This window comes from Trachinotus anak, unplaced genomic scaffold (assembly GCF_046630095.1).
Source record: "Trachinotus anak isolate AG129_WGS33_773 ecotype Australia unplaced genomic scaffold, CSIRO_AGI_Tana_v1 ptg000023l, whole genome shotgun sequence".
Taxonomy (NCBI): domain Eukaryota; kingdom Metazoa; phylum Chordata; class Actinopteri; order Carangiformes; family Carangidae; genus Trachinotus; species Trachinotus anak.
In genome coordinates, this window is record NW_027273874.1 from 3,192,437 (window position 1) to 3,217,116 (window position 24,680).

The 24,680-nt window shown below is 40.9% G+C and overlaps 1 protein-coding gene across 4 annotated transcripts in view; it reads left to right on the forward strand.

Moving 5' to 3' along the window:
- Positions 1-24,680, forward strand: part of LOC139607090 (DNA polymerase nu-like) — a 58,178-nt gene that overhangs the window by 22,013 nt on the left and 11,485 nt on the right. For all 4 annotated transcript variants that reach the window (XM_071459699.1, XM_071459700.1, XM_071459701.1 and 1 more), the window contains 4 exons: positions 11,443-11,500; positions 14,652-14,729; positions 22,317-22,428; positions 24,195-24,277. In XM_071459699.1, the coding sequence (XP_071315800.1) occupies positions 11,443-11,500; positions 14,652-14,729; positions 22,317-22,428; positions 24,195-24,277 (331 nt within the window). The remainder of the gene's footprint in view (positions 1-11,442; positions 11,501-14,651; positions 14,730-22,316; positions 22,429-24,194; positions 24,278-24,680) is intronic.

The window sequence follows — 24,680 nt, forward strand, 5'->3', positions numbered from 1 at the left end:
TGTCTGCCATCACTACAAATCACCCCCTGTCCTCATTTCTTTGTCTTTGTTTTTGAAATATTTTAACTAGTTTACATGGGTTGTTAAGTGGCTGCTTCAGGCTCAGGCCACACGTGTTGTCACAGGACTACAGTGCTGAGTTAGTGGAGCTTTCCATGGTGCTGAACTGCAGGCTCAATCTGGGTGGAAAGTGGGTGCTGATGATGCTTCTGTACATGTCAAAACACAGTAAATAACTATAATGGAAACACTATCAGTAAAAATTAGGCAAGTTACTGGCATGTAGGATACATACAACTCTAAGTCTATTTTTACTCAGGCAGAGAGGGATGCTACTTTAATCTCTTATTTGCCCATGCAAACTAAGACATTCAGTTAAAAATGAATATGCATTTTGCAAATGTTCAGGGTCTCAATACAAAAGGTGAAATTTAGTTTTCAATTTTAAATCCAGTAACATCTCATGAAAGAACAAGTAAACTCAGAATCTGTTTGGTGCAGACTTTTAGTAGTTGACACAAAACCCTTTGGTTGGTACTTACTGCATTGAGATGTCTGGTCGTGTATTTTATGCATGTGCATCCTCTGCTTGTTAGTGTGTAAGATAGCAACAAAACAGAAGGAGGCTGCCTGATTGTGGATGTGTATGAAACAGCAGGTCTTTTATATAACCTTCAAAAATCTCAGTATCATTTTCACAGTGTGATTTCTTTCGTTTCTCCACTCTGGTCTTTGCCAGCTCGTCTCTTTCCTGTCTTTATACATATCTGTCTTATCAAAGAGACCCTTTGAAGACGTTCACTGCAGAGTAATTACAAACACATGCACACACATAACACTAACTTCATAGCATTATGTGTGGAACAGGTGTGTGCGTGTGTGCTTGTGTGTGTGTGTGTGGGAGCAAGGAAACAACAATGAGAGTTTGAGTGTGTTTGTGTGTTTACAGTAGTTGTATTTGAAAGACAGCAGCTGAGCAGCTGTTCAAAATATGAGAATGAATAAGGTTGTATCTGTTTCAGGCACACAGTATGTCTGGCTGATGGAGAGGAGGTACAGTTGAACAGGCCTACTGAAATATTTATAGTTCCTTGAGTGCACACTTACACACACACACACACACACACACACAGAATAGGCGAGGCACAATGAGAAGAGCTTAAATCTTAGCTTAAAAATTTAGCTACAGATTTCTGAATTCTTATTTTCTGACTTTTTCCACACGACCCACCACACTGCCCCACAACTTCATGTGCTACTTTGTATTACTGCCTTCACTTTCTCCAAAAAGCACCATTTGTTTTTCAGTTTAATTTCCCTTTGTGGTTCCAGGCATCCATTCGTTTCAGTTATGTTGGTGCAGGATGAAAATCCAGCTGCACAAATTATTATGTGGTGATGCAGCTGCAAGCAGGAAGCTGATATTTGTACCACAATGAAATTAATGGAAAACAAGGGGTAAAAGTTAGTTGTTATTGGACTTAAACCTACAAAACCATCAACACTGTGCTTCACAGAGGAGAGAAAACTGAGTCTGAACCCAGCTATGTACCTGAATCAGACCTCTAATCATCATGCAAGTGTCCTAAAATCAGTCTTCTGAATTCTAGTGCTGCAGTAAAACATAAGGATGAACATATATATTTTATTAGCCCATAATGACTGAAGAAAAACTCATCACATCTGACAGAAGAACTGAGTAATCACTCTTACTTTGAGGGAAGTTTTTAATTGTTGTTTACTATGATTGAGGTTATCTGTCTATATGCCAGCATATTATCTTTATATTTACAAACAAAAGCATTCAGTGTCTCAAAATGCCATTAAAAGAGCACTTAGACCATCGGAAAATGTCAAATAGTCCATTTTAACCTGTATTGCAGATGGCAGAAATATAAATAATGTAAATGTATTTGCATAAAGAAGGACTAAATAATAAAATGAATTCATGAAATGATTATTGAAGGTAAGATGTTTGCAGAGAACCTTATGTACCTTAGGTCCAAGTGAAAATCTCTATTTCCCTGTTTTGTCTCTCAGTCTATTACACATCCAGACACAGTGTGCTAAAGCTAAAGAATACATATATCAACAACAGACCTCTACAAAGGAATGCTCTTTCTCCTTTCTACTTGTCAGCTCAGTTATCACCTGCTGCCTCTCTGTCTCTCTCTCCCTCTCTCTCTCCCCCCATTACGGGGCAATCAATAGCTCATTTTGACATTACCCAGCTGTCAGGGTCCAGTGATTCTGTCACTGAGTACTGCTCTGCTTCACACACACACACACACACACACACACACACACGGATAAATATAATACAACCATGGAGACAACTTTTCTAATCTCACTTAGCGATTTGCGACCGGTGTGAGCTGCACATTGAATTGATTGTGCTGCTACTGAATGATATATGACTGTTGAGCAGCTGTGATTTAACACATCTCCGTTCCCTCTGCTTTTATGTAGTTCTGAGATTTGGGTGAGCATCCTATTAAGCCTGTGGATACTTGTATCTGGTGTGTAGCTGTGTTGGTGTGTGCATGCAGTTTGGTCTTTCCTGTGTATATCGTGCTATAATTGTAATTTGTTTCCATTGTGAGCTATAGAGAACACAAGTTGTCAAAGGATATAAATGTGAAAAAATAATCTTATAATAAAACTCAATAAAATATTTTCATGAACTAAGTGATAGTTTTCTGTAGTAGCAGGTTGAGTGGGGGCCCTGCATGATGCCCACTCAATGACACCAGCTGGTCACATTATCTCCTTCTCCACTGCCACTGCACAATGCGTCACTCACTCCTCTGTTCAAAGAGTTCTGGCTCATGTCAAGTGTGGTTGTGGATTTGTGTTTGTATTCAGTGACTGTTTTTCTTACACAGTAGCTTTCACTGCAGACAACCATGGACAAGTACTATGTTTGTGTTTTGGTAGGATAACAAAGCTGATTGCTCATTTTCTGTGTTTTTATATCATTGCAAATTTAAAATGTTTGGATTTTGAACCATTGGTTTGACAAAATAAGAAATTGGAAGACATCAGAATATCTTGTTTTTCGCTATTTTTGACATTTTACAGACTAAACAACATCAAGCTTCTTCAATAATGAAAACAATCATTAGTTCAAGTCAAAGTTTTTTACTTTGGTAGCATGAAACGAGGCCAAATAAAATCTGTGAAATGATAGCAATGTTATTTATATTTCAGCTTCTTTTTGTTATTTTGCAAAGACTTTACTTCCTACATCAGCATTACTAACCATCAGTTGTCAGGACTGACAACTGTCCTGCAAAAAGAGCGGTTAAAAGCTTAAAAATAATGACTAATGTGATCCACAGAGGAAGAAGTGTGAATCATAATTATTCAAAACTTTTGGTTTAGTTTGTGGCAGCATGGAGAGAAACTTCAGCTGCTTGATTGATTGAAATGAAAAGATCATTTCAACATTAGTGAGTCAGAAGGGAGAGGAGTCAACTCCCTGTAGTCTTTTTCTCTTTTTCCTCAAATTAAACTTCTTATTCTAGCATATAAATGAAGTTCACTTATAATTATTCTCATCATAATGTGGAGAGGAATGTGCCAGTAGATAATTGTAGACACACACAGCGATCACTAACATGTCACATCTTATTGCTTTGAAGGGAAAAAGCTGCAGTTTATACAGTAGTTTGGGGTTAAGAGAGAAGGGAAGCGTTCTGCCACTCACCACCCTGCACTGCACACACATACAGCACACTTCATAAACACACACATATTCAAATGAGGAGTGCTGCAGAGGGGTTTAGCTTTCATCTGTTGTGGGTTCAATTGAGGTGAAGCCAGACTGCAGCAACAAAGGGGAGCCTGAATTAAAGCAGGACAGCCATTAAACTGGTGCTGATTTTAAAGCGCTGCTAGAAGTGAGTCTCACTGCAGAGGCAAGCGGGGCTTTTCTCCTCTGTCTCATCTGTTTTTATCTGCGAAAAGCAAAAATATGTGCAGCCTGTGAGCCCCAGCTTCCCCTTCTCCATCTACACTGCTTCTGTCTCTGTCTATTTTCTCTCTCTCCTTCTTTTTCAGTTTTAATCTTTATCTCTCTGTCATTGTGTACACACCCATGTTTTTTCTTCTTCTCTCCTTCTCTACATTCTTTATTTCTGCCCACTCTTTTTCTCTTCCCCTCACATACACACTCCTCTCTGTCCTCTCTCTCTCTCTAGCTCATGCATGAGTCCTTTAGGGCGCTCAAAGGTTTATGCACTCATTCCACCCACAAGTGCGTCAAACTGTGTGTGCAAATGCACAGAAAACAGATGGAAACATACTGTCCTGCTGTCACCACTAAACCATTTGTCTTTGGTGTTGACAGCTGCTGTACAGTGGGTTTAATTCTCTAAATCTTTTTGTCTCCCTTCACTCTTTACTACTTTCTTTTTGTGCTTACATCCTCCCTCAAAGTCTCATAATTCAGCTTAGGGAGTTGTACCTATAGACTGTGCACATTTACCTCTCTCATCATAATTTAACCACCATGAACGCATGTTACCCAATTACAACTGTAGGCAGATCAAATTCTTCTAATGAGGGATACACAGAATAGTTGATATGTCAGTACAGAAAAACGCAGTTTTATTGCATTCTTGATGTCAAGGATAATAAAAACAATTCAGTGTTTGTTTAAGATTGCTCTGCATTTCTCCTGCATTCAATGTTTTGCACCAACAGAAAAGTTCTCTAAAGGTTGATCTAAATCGAAGCACTTTGTGTGTCAATGTTCTCTGCTGACTCACATCTGAAAACACTTTCATGCATATATGTTTGCATAAATTTATCATTTTGTTTACCACTGCATGAGACAGAAAAGGGAGGGACCTTTAAACCCTTTAACTGGAGATGCAGTTTCCTTTCTTTTGATGTACCACAATAAAAAGTTAGTAAAGCAGCTCTGTTAGCCACTCCGGTAGCTTAGCTAGAAAAATATAAATATTAAAATCTCTCTTCAAAGTCTCTTCAAATAAACAGTGTATTGTTTATTCACAGCTTTTTTTCTTCATATTTATACTTAATTGCAAGAATGTATAACAGAAAATTACACTTGCTTACTTTTCTGTTCTTACAATATTTATATATTTTTTACTGCTAAGGGAAAAAAAAATACAAAAAAATAATGTATACAAATAATATCTACTTATTAAGAGCGGTAGTAAAGTGCAGTATAATATACTCATGCAGGGTTCCCACAGGTCCATGATATCCTTAAAAAAAATCAAGGCTTTGAAGGTTTTTGAAAATAGACATAAATAGACACGGGTCATTGAACATGCTTAAATGTATATATTCTGGGCAAAAATCTGAAATAAAAATTATATATTTTTTACTTAACGTTTGTGAATATGCTAAGTGCTGCTGTGTGCAAGAGACCACAGTCTGCCGTCACAGTGACACAGCACAACTGAGGAGTGTTCCCACATTCAAGCCTCTCTCTCCTCTCAATTGTCTGAGAGGTTCTGTGAAGCTGCGAGTTCTGATTATAAAAATTCTTAGTGTTGTGGGGGCGACTCTATAGCCAAGTGGTTAGAGCGCGTAAATTTCCCAAAAACATATCAAACTATTCAAACTATGTAATGTGGGGTCCTTGAATTTGAGAGAATTGGGCTTGGAATGTCTTTGAAAAGTCATTTAATTTGATGTTTAAGAAAACATTTTTCATTCTCCATTTGGTTTGAATTCTGTTCTAATACATTTTTACAGTTACCTGGTTTTATAAGGATGTTAGCTTTTGGGCAAAAGTTGCAGATGCTTAGTGGCTAGATGAAACTGCTATGTACAGTGCAACTTGAGTCCCTTATCTGCCCCAGTTTATCAACCAATCAGCCATAGCTGCTGTTAGATAAAGTGGCTTTATTCGGCAGGAGCAATCCCAGAGCACAGAGGGATAGAAAACGATGGCAGGAAACTCCTTCCACTCTAGATCTGCAGTCAGTCACCTTACCAACTAATGGAAAGGCTGGTTGTGGGCTTTGTGGCCATGTGCTGATCTCTCTTCATGTTGAGCAGATGGATTTTGGCATGTGTGTATATGTGTGTGTGTGTGTGTGTGTGTGTGTGTTTGAGGTTGCAGCATAAATGGAGATAATTTAGTAGTCTGTGCCTGTTAGTGTGTGCACACAAGCAGGGATGCTTTCGAGTGTGCATAAAGACATGCATGTGTATTTGTATGTGCTGTGTGATTAGTCATTAAATTGCTGCAGTGTGATTAAATTACCCCACACCAGCACAGTGATTCAGTCGTCCCCATCTGTTTAACAAGGCTTTACTCCTGTGAGACTCTCTGTATCTCTGTGGGCCAGATTTACATCGATGAAAGCACAGGGCAAATTTGCAGTGTGCCTTTCATTCAATTTGCGCTCACAACCTGTGTGTAATTAGTGCCGGATGTACCAATGTAGCAGTGCAAATCGCTTTAAATAGAAATGGTCAATCCAATATTATTAATAAATAAGTACAGTATTAAAAATAGACAAATGTGTGTATGGTCTAGCATGAATTTAGGGATGCATGCACAGCTAAAATGCTGGGTCAGGAGGAAAATGCTAGCAATGCACAACCATTTTCTATGGACCTGCTCATGCAGACACTTTATTCAGTCATGGATCTGGCTCCTGGTGTCAATCTGACAGTAGCTCATTTCAAAATCAGCCCCTGAGACTGCCCTCCAGGTACACTGTGAAAGTCTAGTGGGTGACGGTTATGGTGCAGTTCAGTGGACGAAATAAGATACAGATGCTGTATAAATGTAGGAAGATTTCAAACATTTTCAAAACCACAGAGCAGGTTGGTTGTTTGCTCCCAGGAGCTGGTTTTGCATCAAAAGGGCATCCAGTGTAAGACCTATTCCACAATCAAGTATGCAGATGTTGATCTGCTGTGGCGAGCAACCGAAAGACAACAACAACTGTTGGACCAGCAGGAGCTACTCATTTGAGCACACTGGTATAATCCTGCCCTTTCACAATAAATACTTGAAGTGATTGTTCAGTTATCTGCATCTTTGGCTGCAAATGAAAAAGCCGTAACCAAACCATCATGAATATTTCAACCTATGCTAATCTAAGAGCACGAGTGCCCGGGTCAGCAGTGCTAACAGGCGCTGTGACAACAAGTGTCATTGTCAGGCTCTCGTGGGGCCCGAGCAGACACACTGGAGGACCGATAGGACCCAAGCGCAGATTCATTATCAGGCTGTTGTGTGTCCATATCAGGACATGAGGGGGACATTAAAGAATACAAACAGTGGGCTGTTATGGAAAATAAGGAATGACGCTGTTGACAGTGTGAGTGGTGGAGAGACAACACGGAAACACATCTGCATGATGAAGTGGCCCATTCAGAGTCAATGAGCCCATGAGAGGAAAACACAAGCATGTGTGTCGGTGTGTTTTGCAGTCATTGGCTCAGGCATGTGTGTGTGTTTGCTTTGTGGCTGACAGTCTAGGAATATTTATGTTGTGTGTATTTGTGTGTGTGTGTGCAGCAGAGGGTGATACACAAGCATTTGTGTCAGCTCTGTATAATTCACGCACCTTGATGTAATTAGGAGGAGGAGGAACAACATCAGCCGCCATTTAATTGAGCCCGTCCTGTGCCCGACTGTATGTGCCTGCCTGTTTGTGCATGTGTGTGTCTGCGCATTTGATTGTGCTATACGCAGTGTGCGACTACTTTGCTTACTCTTTGTGTTTGATATCTGTAGTGTTTGTGCCCCTGTGCTTGTATATTTGTAAGACCCAGTTGGAGTTGTAGGCATTTAGAGGACAGAATACATGATAAACAAGGATTTGAGTGTAGGTTTGTGCGCTCTCTCAGCCTGACTCTCTCAGCCTGACTCCCACGGTGTCCACTAATGAACCGGTTCTCCGTTCCTCATGACACAGTGAGGGTGATAATGACTTAGATAACACACAGAGTAGGGAGATGTGTGTGTGTGTGTTGCTTCTATATGGACATATTGTGAGGCTTTGTGTGAATACTGTACTTGTGCACTGAGAGTGCAGGAGGGGATGCAGCGTATGCATTTGTCCAGCGGTTCGTGCCATTACTGGGATTTCTGTGACAGTATCTAGATTGTTGAGCAACATATCAGTCAGTAGTTAGATTTTTGGTCCGGATGTACGGAAGGTGTAGAAGTGCTAAGTCTGTGTGTGTGTAATAGCTTCATTACCGACTATTAGCTGTGTTCATGTTGTTGCGACCCCTCCCTTTCTGCCCGCTCTGTCCAACCTGTCCTCTTCAGCAGGTGCCTGCAGGCAGGAGGGGGTGATTAGTGTAATGTGATGAGACCCGGTTTGACCTCCACACCAGCTCCTTCTCATTCTCTCGCCCTCTCTCCCCTCACCTCCTCGCCGCCAGGCTTCGGTTCATTTCAACCTTTTTCCGCCTGCAACACCACCACGTCCACATTTCTCATGCCACTGATGCAACTCACCTTCAAAGTCTATGGCCATCTCCCATAAATAGTTGTGTTTGTGTACTTATAAATAAAACCATTAACACTTGTTGCAAACGTTGAGCGGGTTTGTGACATCTCTTGATCTTGTGTGTGTGTGTTTGAGAATGACAGGCATTGATTATCTGCATTTGTCCTTGTGTGTATGTGGAGGTTTTTATGCATATTATTGACCAGTGGTGGGGAGACGGATTGTGCGTGTGTGTGTGTATGTTAAACTGTACAGTCAGCAGGGAGCAGAGCAAGCTGACCTGGATGAGTTTATATTTTACAGTTTCTCATTCATCTTTTCTCTCTCAAACTGCAGTGACGCAGACTGCAGTCCCTCCGCATCTCTCTCTTTATTTCCGTTCATCTTTTTCCTCTTTTGTCTCTTGATCCTCGTCTCTCAGTTTTTCCCGCCTTTACATTGCTTTGATTGTCTTTGCATCTTTCTCTTTTCCTTTCTTCCCGTCTCTCCTTTCACACGCTCGCAACTGACTTTGTCTTTAAAAGCATCAGAGGGCTTTGATTACAAATCAAAACACAGGGCACCACTCACTTGTGCATGACTATGATCAACAAAAACTATGAACAACAATTAGATAGTTTACTAAAAAATGTGTTGTTTGTCATTTGTGGTCTTTTATAGAGTTTGTCTCTTACATCCTCTTTACAACCCAGTATTCAATGACCAGAGCACCATATCTGGTCTTTACAGTTGCATTAGTTGTCTTCTTTTGTGTCTTTGTTGTACGGTATGCTGTGTGTATCTTTGTGTCTATGAGGTGTCGCCGTGGTGGCAGAGAATTGTGTGTATATGTGGAAGAAAGAGATCTAAGTGTATACTGGGAAAATGAGTATCTAGTGTGCTGACAGTCTGTCAGGCGAGTCACTGTGCTCTGTATACTGTATGTATGAGAGTGTGTGTGTGTGTGTGTGTGTGTGTGTGTGTGTGTGTGTGTGTGTGTGTGTGTGTGTGCGTGCGTGCGTGCGTGCGCGTGTGCGTCAGTGTATGTGTTTGTGCGCTGACTCCTGATTTCTGCTGCCGTCACTGCAACACTGTGCATGATAGGAAAACTGAGCATTCACTGCTGAATCACTGATTCACCTCTCACGTCACAGGAAGACACACACACACACACACACACACATTTGTAATTACCTGCACCCTTTCTTGTTCACCCTGCCCTGAATACACACCACAGGTCACGTATCTCATGTACTGAGATCTGTAGGAGCACCTCTGTGTGTGTGTGTGTGGATAAGGGACTGGTGTCTGGTCCCTGATGTATTCTTTCCACTGTCCACACCCTGCCACTGCAGTCCTGTCTTTTCATATCCCCTCTCCCTCCCTTTCCCTCTCTCTCTCCCCCTCTCCCTCCCTCTGTCTCTCGTCCTCTCCCTCTCCCTCCTGAATAATGAATGAGTGGTGGAAGCAGGGAGCTGTTTTCTCTCTCTGGATCACACACAACCAGGCACACTCACTGTGGGGTCAAACCAACGACATACACTCTTGGATTTTGACCATGACGGGAAGCACTTTGTTCCTGTTTGTGTGTGTGTGTGTGTGTGTGTGTGTGTGTGTTTCATCCTTTTCTTCACCTGCACCCTTGTCCATGTTAACCAATGTTTTGCATGTATCTGTGTGTTAGTGTATACACATTGATTAATTTGTCCTGCACGTCCTTGATAATAACCTTTAACATCGTTACATCCTCTTTGTTCACACCCAGACCTTGTGCAGCCGTGTTTGTGTGTGTGTGTGTTAAAAGGGTGGTTACAGTGGGATTAACAGGGATTAAAATGGAACTGCTGAGTCTGAACCTGCTTTTCGCTTCTCCCCATCAAACACTTTGTGTGTTTGTGTGTGTGTGTGTGTGTGTGTGTGTGTGTGTGTGGTGAGCCTTATCACTTTCCCATTTTTCTTCCTTCAGGCAGAACAAAACTGCATACACGTAATTTTGTTGGTGTGTCTATATCAGCAGCATCTTAGATTACTCTGTGGGTCCTATTTTAGACGTGTGTCTGAAAACTTAAAAGATCTGTATTGGCTGTAGTCTCATGATGGCTTTCTGTTTTTCTTAATCTGAGCCAAGCAAAGCAGCCAGCACACTTTAAACGCTACACACAGTCTCTGGTGGTCATGGAATATTCGGAAATTTCAGGAGGTGCCATCGAGATAAGCACGGCAGACCAGAATCTGGTGATGTCACTGTGTTAATATGTAATTATCAGGGAACATTTTAACTTACCTTAGATAGGTGCCTACAGAAATTAAAGGGGCACTACACTAATTTTACATATTATGAGGTTCAGTTTGTTTGTCATAGGGAGTGACTCTGGAGGAGCTTTGTCAAGTGTGAGAAAATAACCCAGATGATGTCATCATGATGCATCACCTCAGCCTGGGTTTGGAGACAATAGATTTTCAACATAGGGCCTGTGTTACAAACTGAAGGTATGGATTTTGTGAAGAGTTGGAGGTTGGTATTTACCAGGCAGGGCAGGTCAATGGAAATGTATCATGTATATGTCTTTGTAGGATCCAGTGTTTTTTTTCCAGTGCTTTGATTTTGACTTTGTTTAATGTCCCTCAACTTTATAACAGGGGGATACTAAATAACTGGAGTATCCCTTTAAATCTCACAGCACCAGTAACATTATAATATCACAAATTACACACAGTATTTGTAGCCGCTGTCAACAGCCTTTATTTATTTATTTATTTTTTGGGTGGCGCAGAATAAAATAGTGCTGTTGTAACACACATGAATACCCCCAACTGAGGGTCACCTCCACACCTCCATCTTCTCTCCCATCCTTTCATCACAGCCTCAGGAGCATGCTGGGAGCAGCTGTAGATATACGCAGCTGACCTTTCTCACTCTCTCAACTGTCCAACAACTACACACTGCACAGAGATCTGTAGTTAACTCCAGCTGGTTTACAAAATGTGTGTTCTCCCAAACTAGAACTTCCAGGCCCTGCCAAGACAGCCACTCCAAATCACCAAGAAGCAGTACACCCAAGGTGAGGTGCACATACACTCATTAACACACACACACACACACACACACACACACACACAGACAGACAGACACACACAGAGACGTCCCTCCCACATGTTGCAGAGAATGAGACAGTGATAAATGTTGCGGTGTGTTTGTGTGTGTGCGGGAGATGTTTCTCGGGGCATACAAAAACTGATGAGCAGGGAGCCAGTAAAGAGGCTTTATGAGGATGATAAAACTCTGCAGCAGCAAAGGGACAGTCACTAAAAAGTGTCTCCTTTGTATTTGTGTTTGTCTGCTCTGTGGTGCAGCCTCTCATGTTGCATATGCCTCCAAGTTGCTTTTGGATGTAAGTTTCAGCCATACATAGATATGCATGATGAAAAATTTTCTTTTCCAATTTTGCCTTGCCACCTAAAAATGTTCAGATATGACGACGGCACTGAAAGCTGGATTAAAAGAGATTAAATGGGACATATTGTTTTTTAAAATGGACCTGGAGGTTGTTTCTGTGTTCCCCCGGTGTAAGCTTACGGTCGTTTGATGAGGACAGAAAAAGATGGTGTGCTGTGAAGTAACAAAGTCAAAAGTTCCATGATTCATCATGAAAATGAGCCTTGTGTAGTGTGTTTAGTGTGCACCCTGTTATGTATTCAGTTGAAACATCTGAGAAAATAAACAGCTGTGGTACCAAGCCCATCTTTCAATCTTTCAACTGCACTGTAGTCTCTCTAGTTTACTTTCATGAGAAGAATGACAGCTTGGGGACAACATGATCCATATGGACACAAGCATCAAATTGGCAACGTTAGATTATTTTCCCACTGCACCTTCTCTGAGTCAACAAACAAAAGACAAACTTTCTCCTCCAGTAAAAGTTTTAATTACCCCGTCTTGCCCTTGTTGCACACAGTCATCATTTGATAAAAACTGCCACAGCAACACTTTGGGAAAACAGCCTGACTCTTCATTTTGTGTGACTGCTGCTTGAGAGCACCACAGTAATTATATTAGAGCAGAATCATAATTCATGACAGAGTGTAGCTAAAATAACATGCTCAAGTTTAGTGATGTTAAATTGAATTCTAAAAGACATGATTTGTTAAAGATCTTATTGATTTACATTGACATATTGCCTATTTTGCCTATATTCTTTGTTGAAGGAAGATCAATTGCCTCATAGAGAATTACTTTTATAGACCAATCCCAGCTGTACACATTCGATTTTCTCAATTTGAATTCAATAACTGACGGTCAGGGCTCATTCTTTATGTAAGGGAGAAGATAGCCTGCAGGTCAAATTATTTCAGCTGGACCAAGATAAATCCCTGACTGCACTTTAATCTCAGCTCAAGTCGATGTGCTACTTATCCACCCACCAAAGTCTCGGGCCATCCAACTATGATGTCATGTTTTTGTGTCATTACCCAGACAGCATTTGATGAACGATCAGCTCCTAATTAAGGATGGCTTGTTGCGGTTTTGTGACGTCATGTCTTATGTGGAGCTCTTCAGTTATTGCTTCCCTGCTCCAGAGGTGCTGGGTTAGTCTGGCTGACAGTTCGTCCCAAACTCAGGACAAAGATTTTTTTCTGTTTGAATGAATAAAACATCAAAACAAGTCCATCCATCTGTTGGCATGGCCAGTCCACATCGACTCCACTGTCAGTCACAGCTAGCGGGGCCACACTCAGCTCTATAGCTCTATTTCTGTCCCTCGCTCGCTCTCTCCCTGTTTCTATCTGTCTTTCGCTCTCTCACTCTGTTTGAGTGATTCATAGGTGCTAACATCAGCACCTCTGCTCCTCACTCACTCAGATTCCCAAAGCCCCTTGTCATCAAATCTTCTTCAGCCACTGCAGCATCCCTCATATCATCCCTTCTTTCACTCCACCAGGATCCCCCCCCCTCTCTCTCTCTCTCTCTCTCTCTCTCTCTCTCTCCCTCTCTCTCCCTCTCTCTCCCTCTGTCATCCCCATGTCACTTGTCCTCTTGCGCATTCAGGGGAGAGTTTGCAGCCTTAATCACATCTGATTACCCTGCTCCTGTCTGTATGTGTGTGCACTGCTGAGGTGGTGTTTCCACCCTGCTGACATAGGATGTGATGGTTCATTGTCATGGAGCCCATCATTGCAGAGTGCAGTGATAGTCTGATCCTGATTGGATTTGGATTGGCCTCTAAATGAGGCGTTGTGGCTTCATAACTTAACTCCTCATTAAGTCAGATGTCAGCATTAACTCTCTTTATTGCTCCACTGAGTCCCCAGCCGCTCACTGTCTGTGAGTCTCTGTGTTGCTCTCTGCCAACCACACAAACACACCAACAGATTATTTGAAATAAATCACTTTGTTATCGTGTGTCCAGTCAGTACATTTGTTTTGTAATGTGCTGTGAAAGACATCCATGTGTTATATGCTGAGATGCTGCTTATATAATGCCAGGTAAGTTCTGTGTGGAATGGCCCATAACCAGCATTTCTGGTAACAAAACTGACAAGTGAAAGGGTTTGATAATCTAAGTGTTTGTCTGTGGTTTCCTGTGTATTGTAACACATACCTTAACAATTTCTTAGCTTTTTATTTAACTCTGGTTACGTCTGTCTTAATGTCAATTTAATTTAGGACTCCACTAGATATTTTCATTATCAATTAATTTGCATATTATTTTCTTGTTAATCTTTTAATCTGAACTGAAACATGAGAGGCAGCTGTTTTCAAATGGTGCATTTTATCTGATGCAGAATTGTCTGACCAAAAGTCCAAAACTTAAATAACCAAAATATATTCAGTTTATTATCAGAGAAGAAAACTGGAAAATCCACTCACTCTGAAACGTGTTTAAATATTTTAGCTCTAATATCATTGCACCATTGTGACATGTACTGTGTATACTGTATTTTAACAGTTTGTCTAACAACTGAATAACAATAGAAAATATCAATATAAAAATCATACAAAACTTCATGGTATTATAATAATGGTAATATGGTAATATAATAAACCTCATTCAGAAATGTTTAACAGAACAAGAACAAACAGAAGAAACTTTAGAGACTTCAAACCTGCACAGAGGTTACTAGAGGACAATGCAACAAAGTTTACACACGTGAACCGGCAGTGAGGTATGATGTGCTGAGGCGCTCCTCAGGGGTCTGTGTTTGGTCCCACAGGAAAAGAAGAGGAGGTGGTGACTGTTCACCCTCGAGCCATGTTCATCCCTCAGAAGGGCTGGACCTTCCTTGCTGCAGGTAGGACCATATATAAACTCTATATGTATATTTTTCTCACATTTTTCCTCTTTCACCCCTTAAAAGTTTACATTTACCTATAAAATCAGAATATTTTAAAGGCATCTAGTTTGATTGATTTAATTGATTAAATTTTGCACATTTTTCTGTATATTTCCCTTTGCATAAATATTTTATATTGTTGGTTAATGTTTGAGTTAAGTTGTAAGTTTTTTGGTTTTTTTTTTATCATTTAAAAAGTTATCAGATGTTTGCCTTGTAACAACTGTCAGCTGTTTGATGTTTTTACATTAGCATGCAGCTAACACGTAAAGGCCACACTGGTAGACTTTAATCACTTGCATGTTTTGACACAAATTAATTTTTACCCTTGATTCAGCAGCTGCTCAGGCATGTCATTACATTCACCATTGACCCAGCCAATAGCTAAAGCAATGGGAGCGGAAAAGTTCCTGCTCTGCAGTTACAGCCACATTAGTTCTACTTTTATGGCTCAGCCTCGTGGAAAAAGTGCGTGAGCCTTTGTTGACGGCGGTCTGTATGAAAAGTTGCTGTGTTTTTGTCCTTGCATGTGCAGTCTCTAATCAGCATAACTCTTTGTCTTTTCGAGTTTGTCGCCGTTAAGTTAAAAAACACCCCTATGTTGACACGGCCTCAGCTGGCATCATAAGGTCACGTCGGGTGTAACTCTGGTCCATGCTGTGCGGGCAGTGAGGGCAGAGCTGGGACACTGTCAGCTTGGGAGAGCTTTGTGGGGAACGCCGGGTGTCTGCTGGCTGTGACAGTGTGTCGCGCACTTACATAACCAGACAGATAAACTAGGGTTAGCAGGAGGACAGCAGCAGCAGCAGCAGGATAAGAGGGAGGATCCCACATATACACAAAACATGGCAGCAATTCTCAAACACATGCACACCATCAGGCCAGCACATGCCCACACAACCACACACACACTCACATGCACTTACAGGCAAGGTTGCTATGGAAACAACCCCTCCTAGGGAGCCCTCGCCCTGTCATGTCCTCCAATGTCCTTCCCAAACTGGAACAACTGCTGTCTGTGTGTGTGTGTGTGTGTGTGTGTGTGTGTGTGTGTGTGTGTGCGTGCGTGCGTGCGTGTGTGCGTGTGTGTGTTTCAACCGCGATCACTTTCTGGTGTCACTAGGAAAAAGTTCAACTGAGAGACATGTCAAAAGGCATTATGTATCAGATGTTACTTTCCTGTCTGACAAAGAATTTCGTGTGTGTGTGAGTGAGTATGATGCAGATTTGATCACGAGTGTGTGTTATGTTTACATGTCGATCCCACCCTCAGCAGAATCCACATCATGGCTATCGAGTCTGTTGCACCAAAGATAAAACCAACAATTCTTTAAGGCACATTTCTTGGGGTTTTGGAAAGAACTACCTTCCTGTCCTCAAGCTACCTGTGTGTGCCTGATGTGTGTGTGTGTGTCTGTGTGTGTGTTTGCTTGTTTATATTTTCAAATGTCAACTCAGTTATTTGCTGTTGGGAGATTTCTGCTGGTGTGTGGGGGCTGGAGCAGAGAGAGGAGAGAAAGAGGCCAAAACGAGAACAAAGGCAAGCTTAATTCCCTCATCAACCCTGTTAGTGCTGTTAAAAACAAAAAATGGTTTTGGTTCAAATTTTCAGTTTAATTTCTTTCAGACTCAGTACTCAGTAGTAGAAAAGATATGCAGTATTTCTGTGCAACTAGTGTGAAGAGCACCGTGTGAAGCAAAAAGCCACCTGTAAAATATTGTTCTTTTCGATCAGCTTTTCAGTGATGTGACCTTCAAAACAGGCTGCTGTAAGCTGGGGTTAAAGGTAAATTGAAATGTTAACAGCAGTTGCATCATGTGCTTTGTTCTCACGACAGCAATCATTTTGGAGAAATGAGCCTAATTTTTTTTCATTGGCAGATTTATTCATTTTAATTCAGCAGACATGAGCTAATGTGTTTCAGGCCACTGGCCTTAAACCTCATATGGTTTGTTCACCTGTGTGTGTGTGTGTGTGTGTGTGTGTGTGTGTGTGTGTGTGTGTGTGTGTGTGTGTGTGTGTGTGTGTGTGTGTGTGTGTATGATAAATGGCTCACTAACTCATCTGTCATCAGAAGCCACAGCTTTTGGTTTCAACTGTGTAAAATGATAATTAAAAAATAAATGTGACTCATCTAACATATTTTTTGCTGTCACACATATTAAAGGTTCCCTGTGGAGTTTTCTTGCAAACAAACAAAAGTTGTGTTTACATCCAGTGTTTCTCACTAAGACGCACTGTGTATCCCTGAGGTGTTACAAATATATTGAGCAGATTTCCTCCCTCATAAAACAATGTGTGGTGTTTACCTGTGTTTGCAGTCTTCCTCTTCTTTGCCCTTATTGGTGCATTGCTACATTTCTTCATGCAATTCTGCCATCACTCGTCAGGAATATCATGGGAATAGCTTGGGAGAAGCATGAATCCAGCAGCAATAATGTACATTGTGTTGCCTGTGTGCTTGCATGTTCATCTTTGTGAATCTGCACAATATAAGCAAAGCGTGGACCCACCCATTGAAGAACGGCTCCATAGTGCAACTTTAGGTCTAAAACTCCACAACAAACCTTTAATTCATGGGTGTTGAAAAAATATGTTGTTGAATACTGAAATGGAGAAAAAGAGTCGGGATGATTCATATTTTAAAGAAGGAGATTTATTAAAACTTTCTTTCTTAATGAGCTTTAATATACCAACAAATTCCAACATTATCTCAGCATTATCTCAGAATTTGTAATACTGATAGTTTTCACAGAGATTAAAAACTAATGTGTGTGTTTCTGGAATAAATCCTGACATTCATTTGGTCAACTTCCTCCTCTAATCCTACAGAGTACATGTGGGATACATTTCCTCCTCAGTAGACTTTCACTTTCACAATCCAGTTCAACCTACAGCGGAGACAGTGGACCCCACTGTGTGTCATTACATCTCTTTGTGTGCTGGTTGATTCGTTCTTCCTGGAAGCTTCTCTAGATCAACCACAACCCACAAGGGACATTTCATATTCTCAATGTGCAGGTTTTAGTTGAACTCTTAAGCTTTTATCCATAACCCTCGTACTCTGCTCTGTACTGCAAAGCATCACTGAGGGCTGTTCAGGGTACTGTGGATGGCGGCATTAAAAATGTATGAGACATGGCTTAGTCCCGTCAGTATCTTACCGTCCAAGGAACTGCGGAGCTAATACCTACTTATTTATTGTTTTTAATATCTGCAGTCTTAAACAATACATGGCCCTACGTTAAACATTAATGCTGTATAGATTTTTAAAGTTTAAAGGTGTTATTTCACTGCAAAACAAAAAAAAGGTATGTTCTGCATTTATAAAGTGATTTATTAGGACTATGAATAATTATATTTCATTACAGATCAATTACTGTTCTTGTAATTAAACTAATTTGTTTATAGAAATAATGATAAATACTCATCATTGAGTTACCAGAAGTGATGAACTTTATGTATTTTTCAAATTAATATTATTGAAGTTGTCAGTGACGAATTTTCTGTCAATCATCAGCATTGCTTTAGCATTAGCTTCAATACCGTTACCTTGTATGTCTTTGACTGATAAAGTAGAGCTCGTTTAAGGAATCAAATTCAGATCACAAATACAAACCAGTAGAGAATATTCAGTCAAATAACAGCTAATATATGAATTAATCTGACCTGATCTAGCATCTAAAACTATTCTCAGTTATATGGCATTCAGCTGCTCTAATTTAAGGTCCGTCTATAGGGAGCTTACTGTGGGATGGAGTTATTCCTGAGTGGATCAATACAAGGATTCTTGATTGTGGTGTTTTTATTACAGTAGTCAGAGGCCGGTGAAGCAGACCTCACAGGACACACATACATACAATAACAGTGTTTCATACGCACACACGTATCCTTCCCGGTATTCTCCCTTCCTTTCTACGTCTGTCATACACAATATGCATGAAGGGAAACATTCATATTCACATCTCCTCTTTTTATCTCTCTCTTTCACACACACACACACACAGATCCTGGTCAGCAATATGTTTCTCCGGCTGCTGGCTATGCTGGGAGGAAATATGATCGGGCTCATAAAACATTGATGGGAGGATATCTTTAGAAACTCCCTTCTTCACCTCGTCACAGCCAAAGCCAGTCGTCTCTTTTCCTCCATCTCTCACCTCACCATCACCTCCACTCCTCTGAGGTCTCTCTCTTTTTATCTCTTTCCTTTGCAGTCTAGGTCTGACGGGGGTTAAACAGTATTCGTTTTAACTTTCTTTCTCACTCTTCCCCTTTTCAGTTCAGGGCTGAACAATATGACCTGAAACCGTATCATGATAAATTGCCAGATTTATCTCCATAGTGATAAATGTGACAATAACTGTTTTAAATGCATCAGTGCATGAAATCCCCCCTCACACAATCCCATCCACCCATCCCTCATCTTTCCTTCTCTTCCCACAGTAGCAGAAACCTGTTACAGCTGGTTGCTTCAACCTGACTCTCAGTTTTCCCGCATTTAGTGAGGTTTAATTTGATTTTGAAGCAGCCGAGCAGAGGAAGAGATGTGTGTGAAATGGCAGTAATGGAATGTACTGTAGCTGCTTTGTGGGTGTGAGTGTAGGTGTGTGTGCTTGTGTATCTCTGTGTGTATCCATGACTATGTCTTGATGAGTTTAGATCTGCCAAGCTGACAAAAGAGCTGTAGACCTGTCAGTACAGGACACGTCGCCTTACACACTGTCACCTGCCACAAAGAGGTGTGTGTGTTTTGTCTTTCTATGTTTCTGTGCATGTTTGTGTTTACAGAGTTGTCTGTCTGTGTGCATCTGTAAATGCATGTGTATTAAAGAATGCGGTTAGGTGAGAGAGTTTCTGTCTACCCACTGTATGTTTTTCTGTGTGACCGTCAGGTTGTCTCATTTATGGCCTCTGGTTATCTCTGAGCTGAAATACTCTCAGTGCCTCAGGCCAATTTCTGAAATGATTTGGTCTCAGAGGCTTTTCGGTTGAAGTGTTACTGTGTCTGTTCTGCAACTTTACTGTCCTGAGACTGACTGTCCTGCAATTACCCATTCCTGTCCTCTACTGTTTTAATGTTTTGGCTTGAAATGTTTACAGAAATTAGGCCTGCAAAATTATTCGAAATATAATCGCAGTAGCAGTATGGCCAAGTGCAATATTGAAGTCGCAGGAGCTGCAAAAAATACCAGGAGCTGCACATATAAGAGAGCATGCTTTTTGGTACAAGCCCCAACAAAAATCACATTGTCATCAATTTAAAAAAATTTCACTAACAATGAAATACAAAATCGTGACTGATATTGCAATCGCAATATAATTTTCTTCTTATGATTTTTTTATTTATTTATTTTTTTGGGTATCTTAGCTGCTACATTTACATTCACACAAATAATGTGACTTTTCTTCAATAACCCAGCTTCACCTATATTTATGTGATAGCTGTGTCAGCTTATTGTGAGACAGATGTTCAGCAATTTCAGCACAAAGAAAAAAAAACAAAACAAAAAAAATGATCTGAACAATTTTGTCACACTGATGTTTTCTCAGATTATCCTGTTACAAGTGTCAGCTTCTATTGAAGTGCTGAACACCTGCGTATGTTCACATTTTAAAACCCTTGACTGAAACAGTTCAGTCATGTATTTACAAAATGCTGAACACCCCTTGTGCACAGTGTGGTACAAGATACAGTATACTCTCCAGTTCATTTTCTATCAAATGAGTACCAGGAAGGAGGTGAAAAACATAGAAAAAGTGAAATACTCAATTTGTGAAAAATGAAGTGGAAGAGGAGACTGTTTGCAGTTTGTGTGTTTCTTTTTTTAAGACTCTTTCCTCCCAGATTACAAAACCCAGTTGCTCTTGGTGCACCAGTTTCACTTCCAGTGGGTTATTACTCTGAGAAGTTACACGAAAGTGATTATAGTTGGAGGAATTGCCTAAATCAAGTCGAAATTGGATTGTTGGTGCTGGTAAATGTGCTGAGTGTCGCTGGATCAAACGACCTGATTCACACTAAATTGCCTGGCACAGTTAGCTCAGTTTCAGTCTGGTAGATGGCAGACACTGTGGAGGAGAGTTTACTACATTCATTGTAAATCTAACTGCGTCATGTCTCATATGTGGAAAGATGATGTCACTGGATTGTGGTGTGGATGATTGGAGCACAGGTGCACAAAATCTGAGCATTCTGTGTGAATTTGTAGCGGCTGTTTGTGTTTGCTATTGACCGCGTTAGAAAACTGTCATATTTTTCTCCAGCTTAGGCACAATCGAGTTTGATTGCATAAAATTGTTCAATTATCTAAAGGAAGATAAAAGGGGACTATTTCTTTTCCAGGCCCACAGTTCTCCACTGCCATCAACAGTAACAGAAGAAGAAACATGTAGGAGGTAGAGACACCGATCTCTTCACTGGAGGCTTCTTGTTGCTCTCGCTGTCGCTGGTTGCTGTTGGTCTCCTCACCTACACATATGACTTACAGCTGAATACAAGCATTTGACACCCACTCCCTGTAGGTTATTCGGAGTTATTCTGGGAAATGTTGGAAGTCACTAAATGAAGTGAAGATGGCAGGTTGAGGAACGGATAGCACCACAAAATTGTAGTTGCAACAGCATGAATAACACCTTCAGTGCTCCGATTGTCTCCGATTAATTATAGTGTTTACTCTAACAATTGTTTGAGTATTTAAGGGTTCACTTCTTGAGTTCTGATATTCCCTTTAAAGTTTTTTTCTACACTTACAGCGACACACACAGATGTGTTTGCTTTCTCCAGTGTCTTTAAAGCTGTATCTTGCTCAAACTGATTTAAATATTTAAATCTGTGTTGCCATTTTTATGGTGGCACCATTACATAAAATGGGAAATTCTAGATAACTTTTCTCATAAATCATCACAAAATATTTCTGTACTATATATTTTAATTCTTATATATCCACCGACAGTATATCTATAAGAATTAAAAGAAGTCACATTTTGGGAATAACTTATTAAATTGCAGACAGTTAGATGAGAGAATCAAAACCACACTTGCGGCTGATTGGGGGCTTGTTAGCCTGTCTCTGTCCAGGGATGGCTAAATCCACCTACTTCAAAAGCTTAATAATCAACTATTTATATCTTGTTTGTTTAATTCCCACAAAAACAAAACTGTAAAAAGGACATGTTGTTTTATAGTGGATAATGTGTCCGACTACTTCCTGGAGAGAAGTTGGAAGGTGGATTTTTTTTTTTTTTTTGCTGTTAGACAAAGCCAGGCTACGTGTGTTTATGCTAAGCTAAGCTAACTGGCTGCTTGCTCTAGCTACATATTTATCATACATGTGAGAGCGGTATCTTCTTGTCTTACCTTTGGCAAGAAAGAAAATAAACAATCTTACCCAAAATATTCAACTATTCTTTTAAATGAAAGATCTAAGTGTGTTTAAACCAAACTACTGGATCCACAACTGGGGGTCTAATGTCATGGTTGGATGATGGTGATTTTGGATGTGAGATGTATCAAGAAGGTGTTTGTATGTGTGTGTTGTCAGATTTCTGCCAGGTGGAGCTGCGTCTGTTGGCTCATCTCTCCTCTGACCCTGAGCTGCTCCGCATATTTACCAACCCCCAGGCTGACGTCTTTACCATGCTGGCCTCTCAGTGGTAAGTCACACACACACACACACTGGTTCTCCCCTGACATCCTTGCAAAGGCCAGCGTTGATACTCCACAGGGTTTCTCTCTCCCTCTCTCACTCCCAGTCTCTCTTTCTCCCTCCAGACTGCCATCTCCTTCACTTCAAACGCTAATAACCTTGTTGCCATGACTACCATGCCAACTGCCTTATTCACTCTCTCTCTTTTCCATGGGCAGGACACCCCTGGGCTGATCGCCCTGGTGATTACATTGTCGCGCTTTTGATGTATTTTTGTGAGTGTGTATGTGTGTTTTTGTCCTCTCTTGCTGCCAATGTGTGTCGGTGTTTACACACAGGTCTGTGTTGTCTTTTCAGTGCTGCACGTTTGGTGTGTGTGTGTGTGTGTGTGTGTGTAGCCTTTCCTCCTGTCATCTATCTCAGTCAGGTGTGTGGCAGAGGGCAGCCGGTTAAACAGATTACCTGGTCACACAGACCATAATCACAGCCCCACTGAGGCTTTACATTGTTCCTCTTTCATTGTCTCTCTTTCACCTTTAAACAAATGAAGCGGTGTCACTGTAGGAGGACTGCTGGGATTTCTGGGAGTCTAAGAGTCTGTGTTGTTCTGCTCCAGAGCTGATTCCTTGTTACTTCGAATATTGTTTAGATCCCTTATGATACAAAGAACCCATTTGAAGCTGTGGAGAGCAGCCTGCTTTCTTGTCCAACTTGTTGCAAACTGGTATCAGTGGCAAACACAGGATCTTGTTTCTAATCCAAAATGTGATGTTTACCTGATGAAGTAAAACAGCAGGCTGTTTTTTTTTTAAGTCTTTAGTAGATTAATGCCTGTCCAGCAGGGGGCAGTGAAAATCCAGTGTGGATTATGCACAGTCGAGGGGAATGTACAATTTTGGGTCATTCATGGGAGGTTAAAGGTCACCCATCATGACAGAGAAATGTGTATTTTGTGTGTAAGTGTCTAAGAGTGTAAGAGTCTTTACCTTGAGGCTACAGGCATCAAGACATCTGAAACAGTGGAGTGTTGAAGCTCACCAGACACACTGTAATTTTTGTGTGTGTGTGTCAGTGTGTGTGGGACACACTCTCAACACTGATCAGCAGTGGCAGCTCCCCGTCAGGCCCTGCAGAAATGCCACTTTGCAGACGTATTATCCCACCCTGTCTGACTCCCAGTACTACGGCTGTCTACAAGTCACATTACATAACTGTCTCTGTCTGTCCATCCCTGCCCCTCTCTCTCTCTCTCTCTCTCCTCCTGTCCCTGTTAGTCCTTCTGTCTCCTTGTATTTTACGTCCTTTTAACTTCCATATCTCACATTGTTTTGCTTTTTATCTTTGTTCTTGTAGTTTCTATTGTCCTTTTCCTTCTCTGTCTGCTCTATCTCACATTTCTCTTTTTACTTCTACCTCTTATCTGTCTGTTCTTGATTTCTTTTGGTTTACCTCCTCATCTATCATCAGACAGACAAGACTTCATACATATTTGCAGTTTTAGCTTTTCTACAATGTTGTATTACTATTTTTGCGTGGAATCCATCACCTAAGAGTCATTACTAAGTGTCAATAACAGCCAGCTAGCAAACCAAGGACTTCATGGATCCATTTTATCATCAGCTAATTCTCCAACTGTGTTAGAGTCAGATTTTAGAACAAATCTGTACAGCAATTTGTTCACCTCTAAGAAACATTAAGACTCTTAATGATAATTTCTGATGAAGTATGGAAACACACTCTGTTTTTCTCAGTGTGTTTATCTCTGTCACTCAGGAAGGGGGTGAGTGAAGGTGAGGTGACCTCTGAGGATCGGGAACATGCCAAATGCATTGTCTACTCTGTTGTGTACGGGGCAGGTGAGCACACACACACACACACTCACAGAGTAGTGGATGACTGAGTTGTGATTGACAGTAATGAAAATACAGATATTCATCAGGCAACGTGGATCAGCTGGACAGTTGACCTGTGTTGTTTCAAAATGACAAAACAGTGGGTTCAGGAGTTATTTAGCGTTACAGGTGGTTGATTGTGTGAAGAGGGTAACTCTGTTAGCAGCAGAGATAATTCTGTGATTAAATACAAACCAGAAACAGAAGAAGAAAGAGTCTAGAGTACGGCAATGATGTCATTACTTTATCTAAGATTTCAGATTTCTTTGTAAGACCAGTGATTCCACGCAGCAGACAGACATGGAGGTTAGAGGTAGAGAGAGGTTGAGGGGCAATGGAAGAGAGAGAGAAGAAGAGTAAGAGGAGG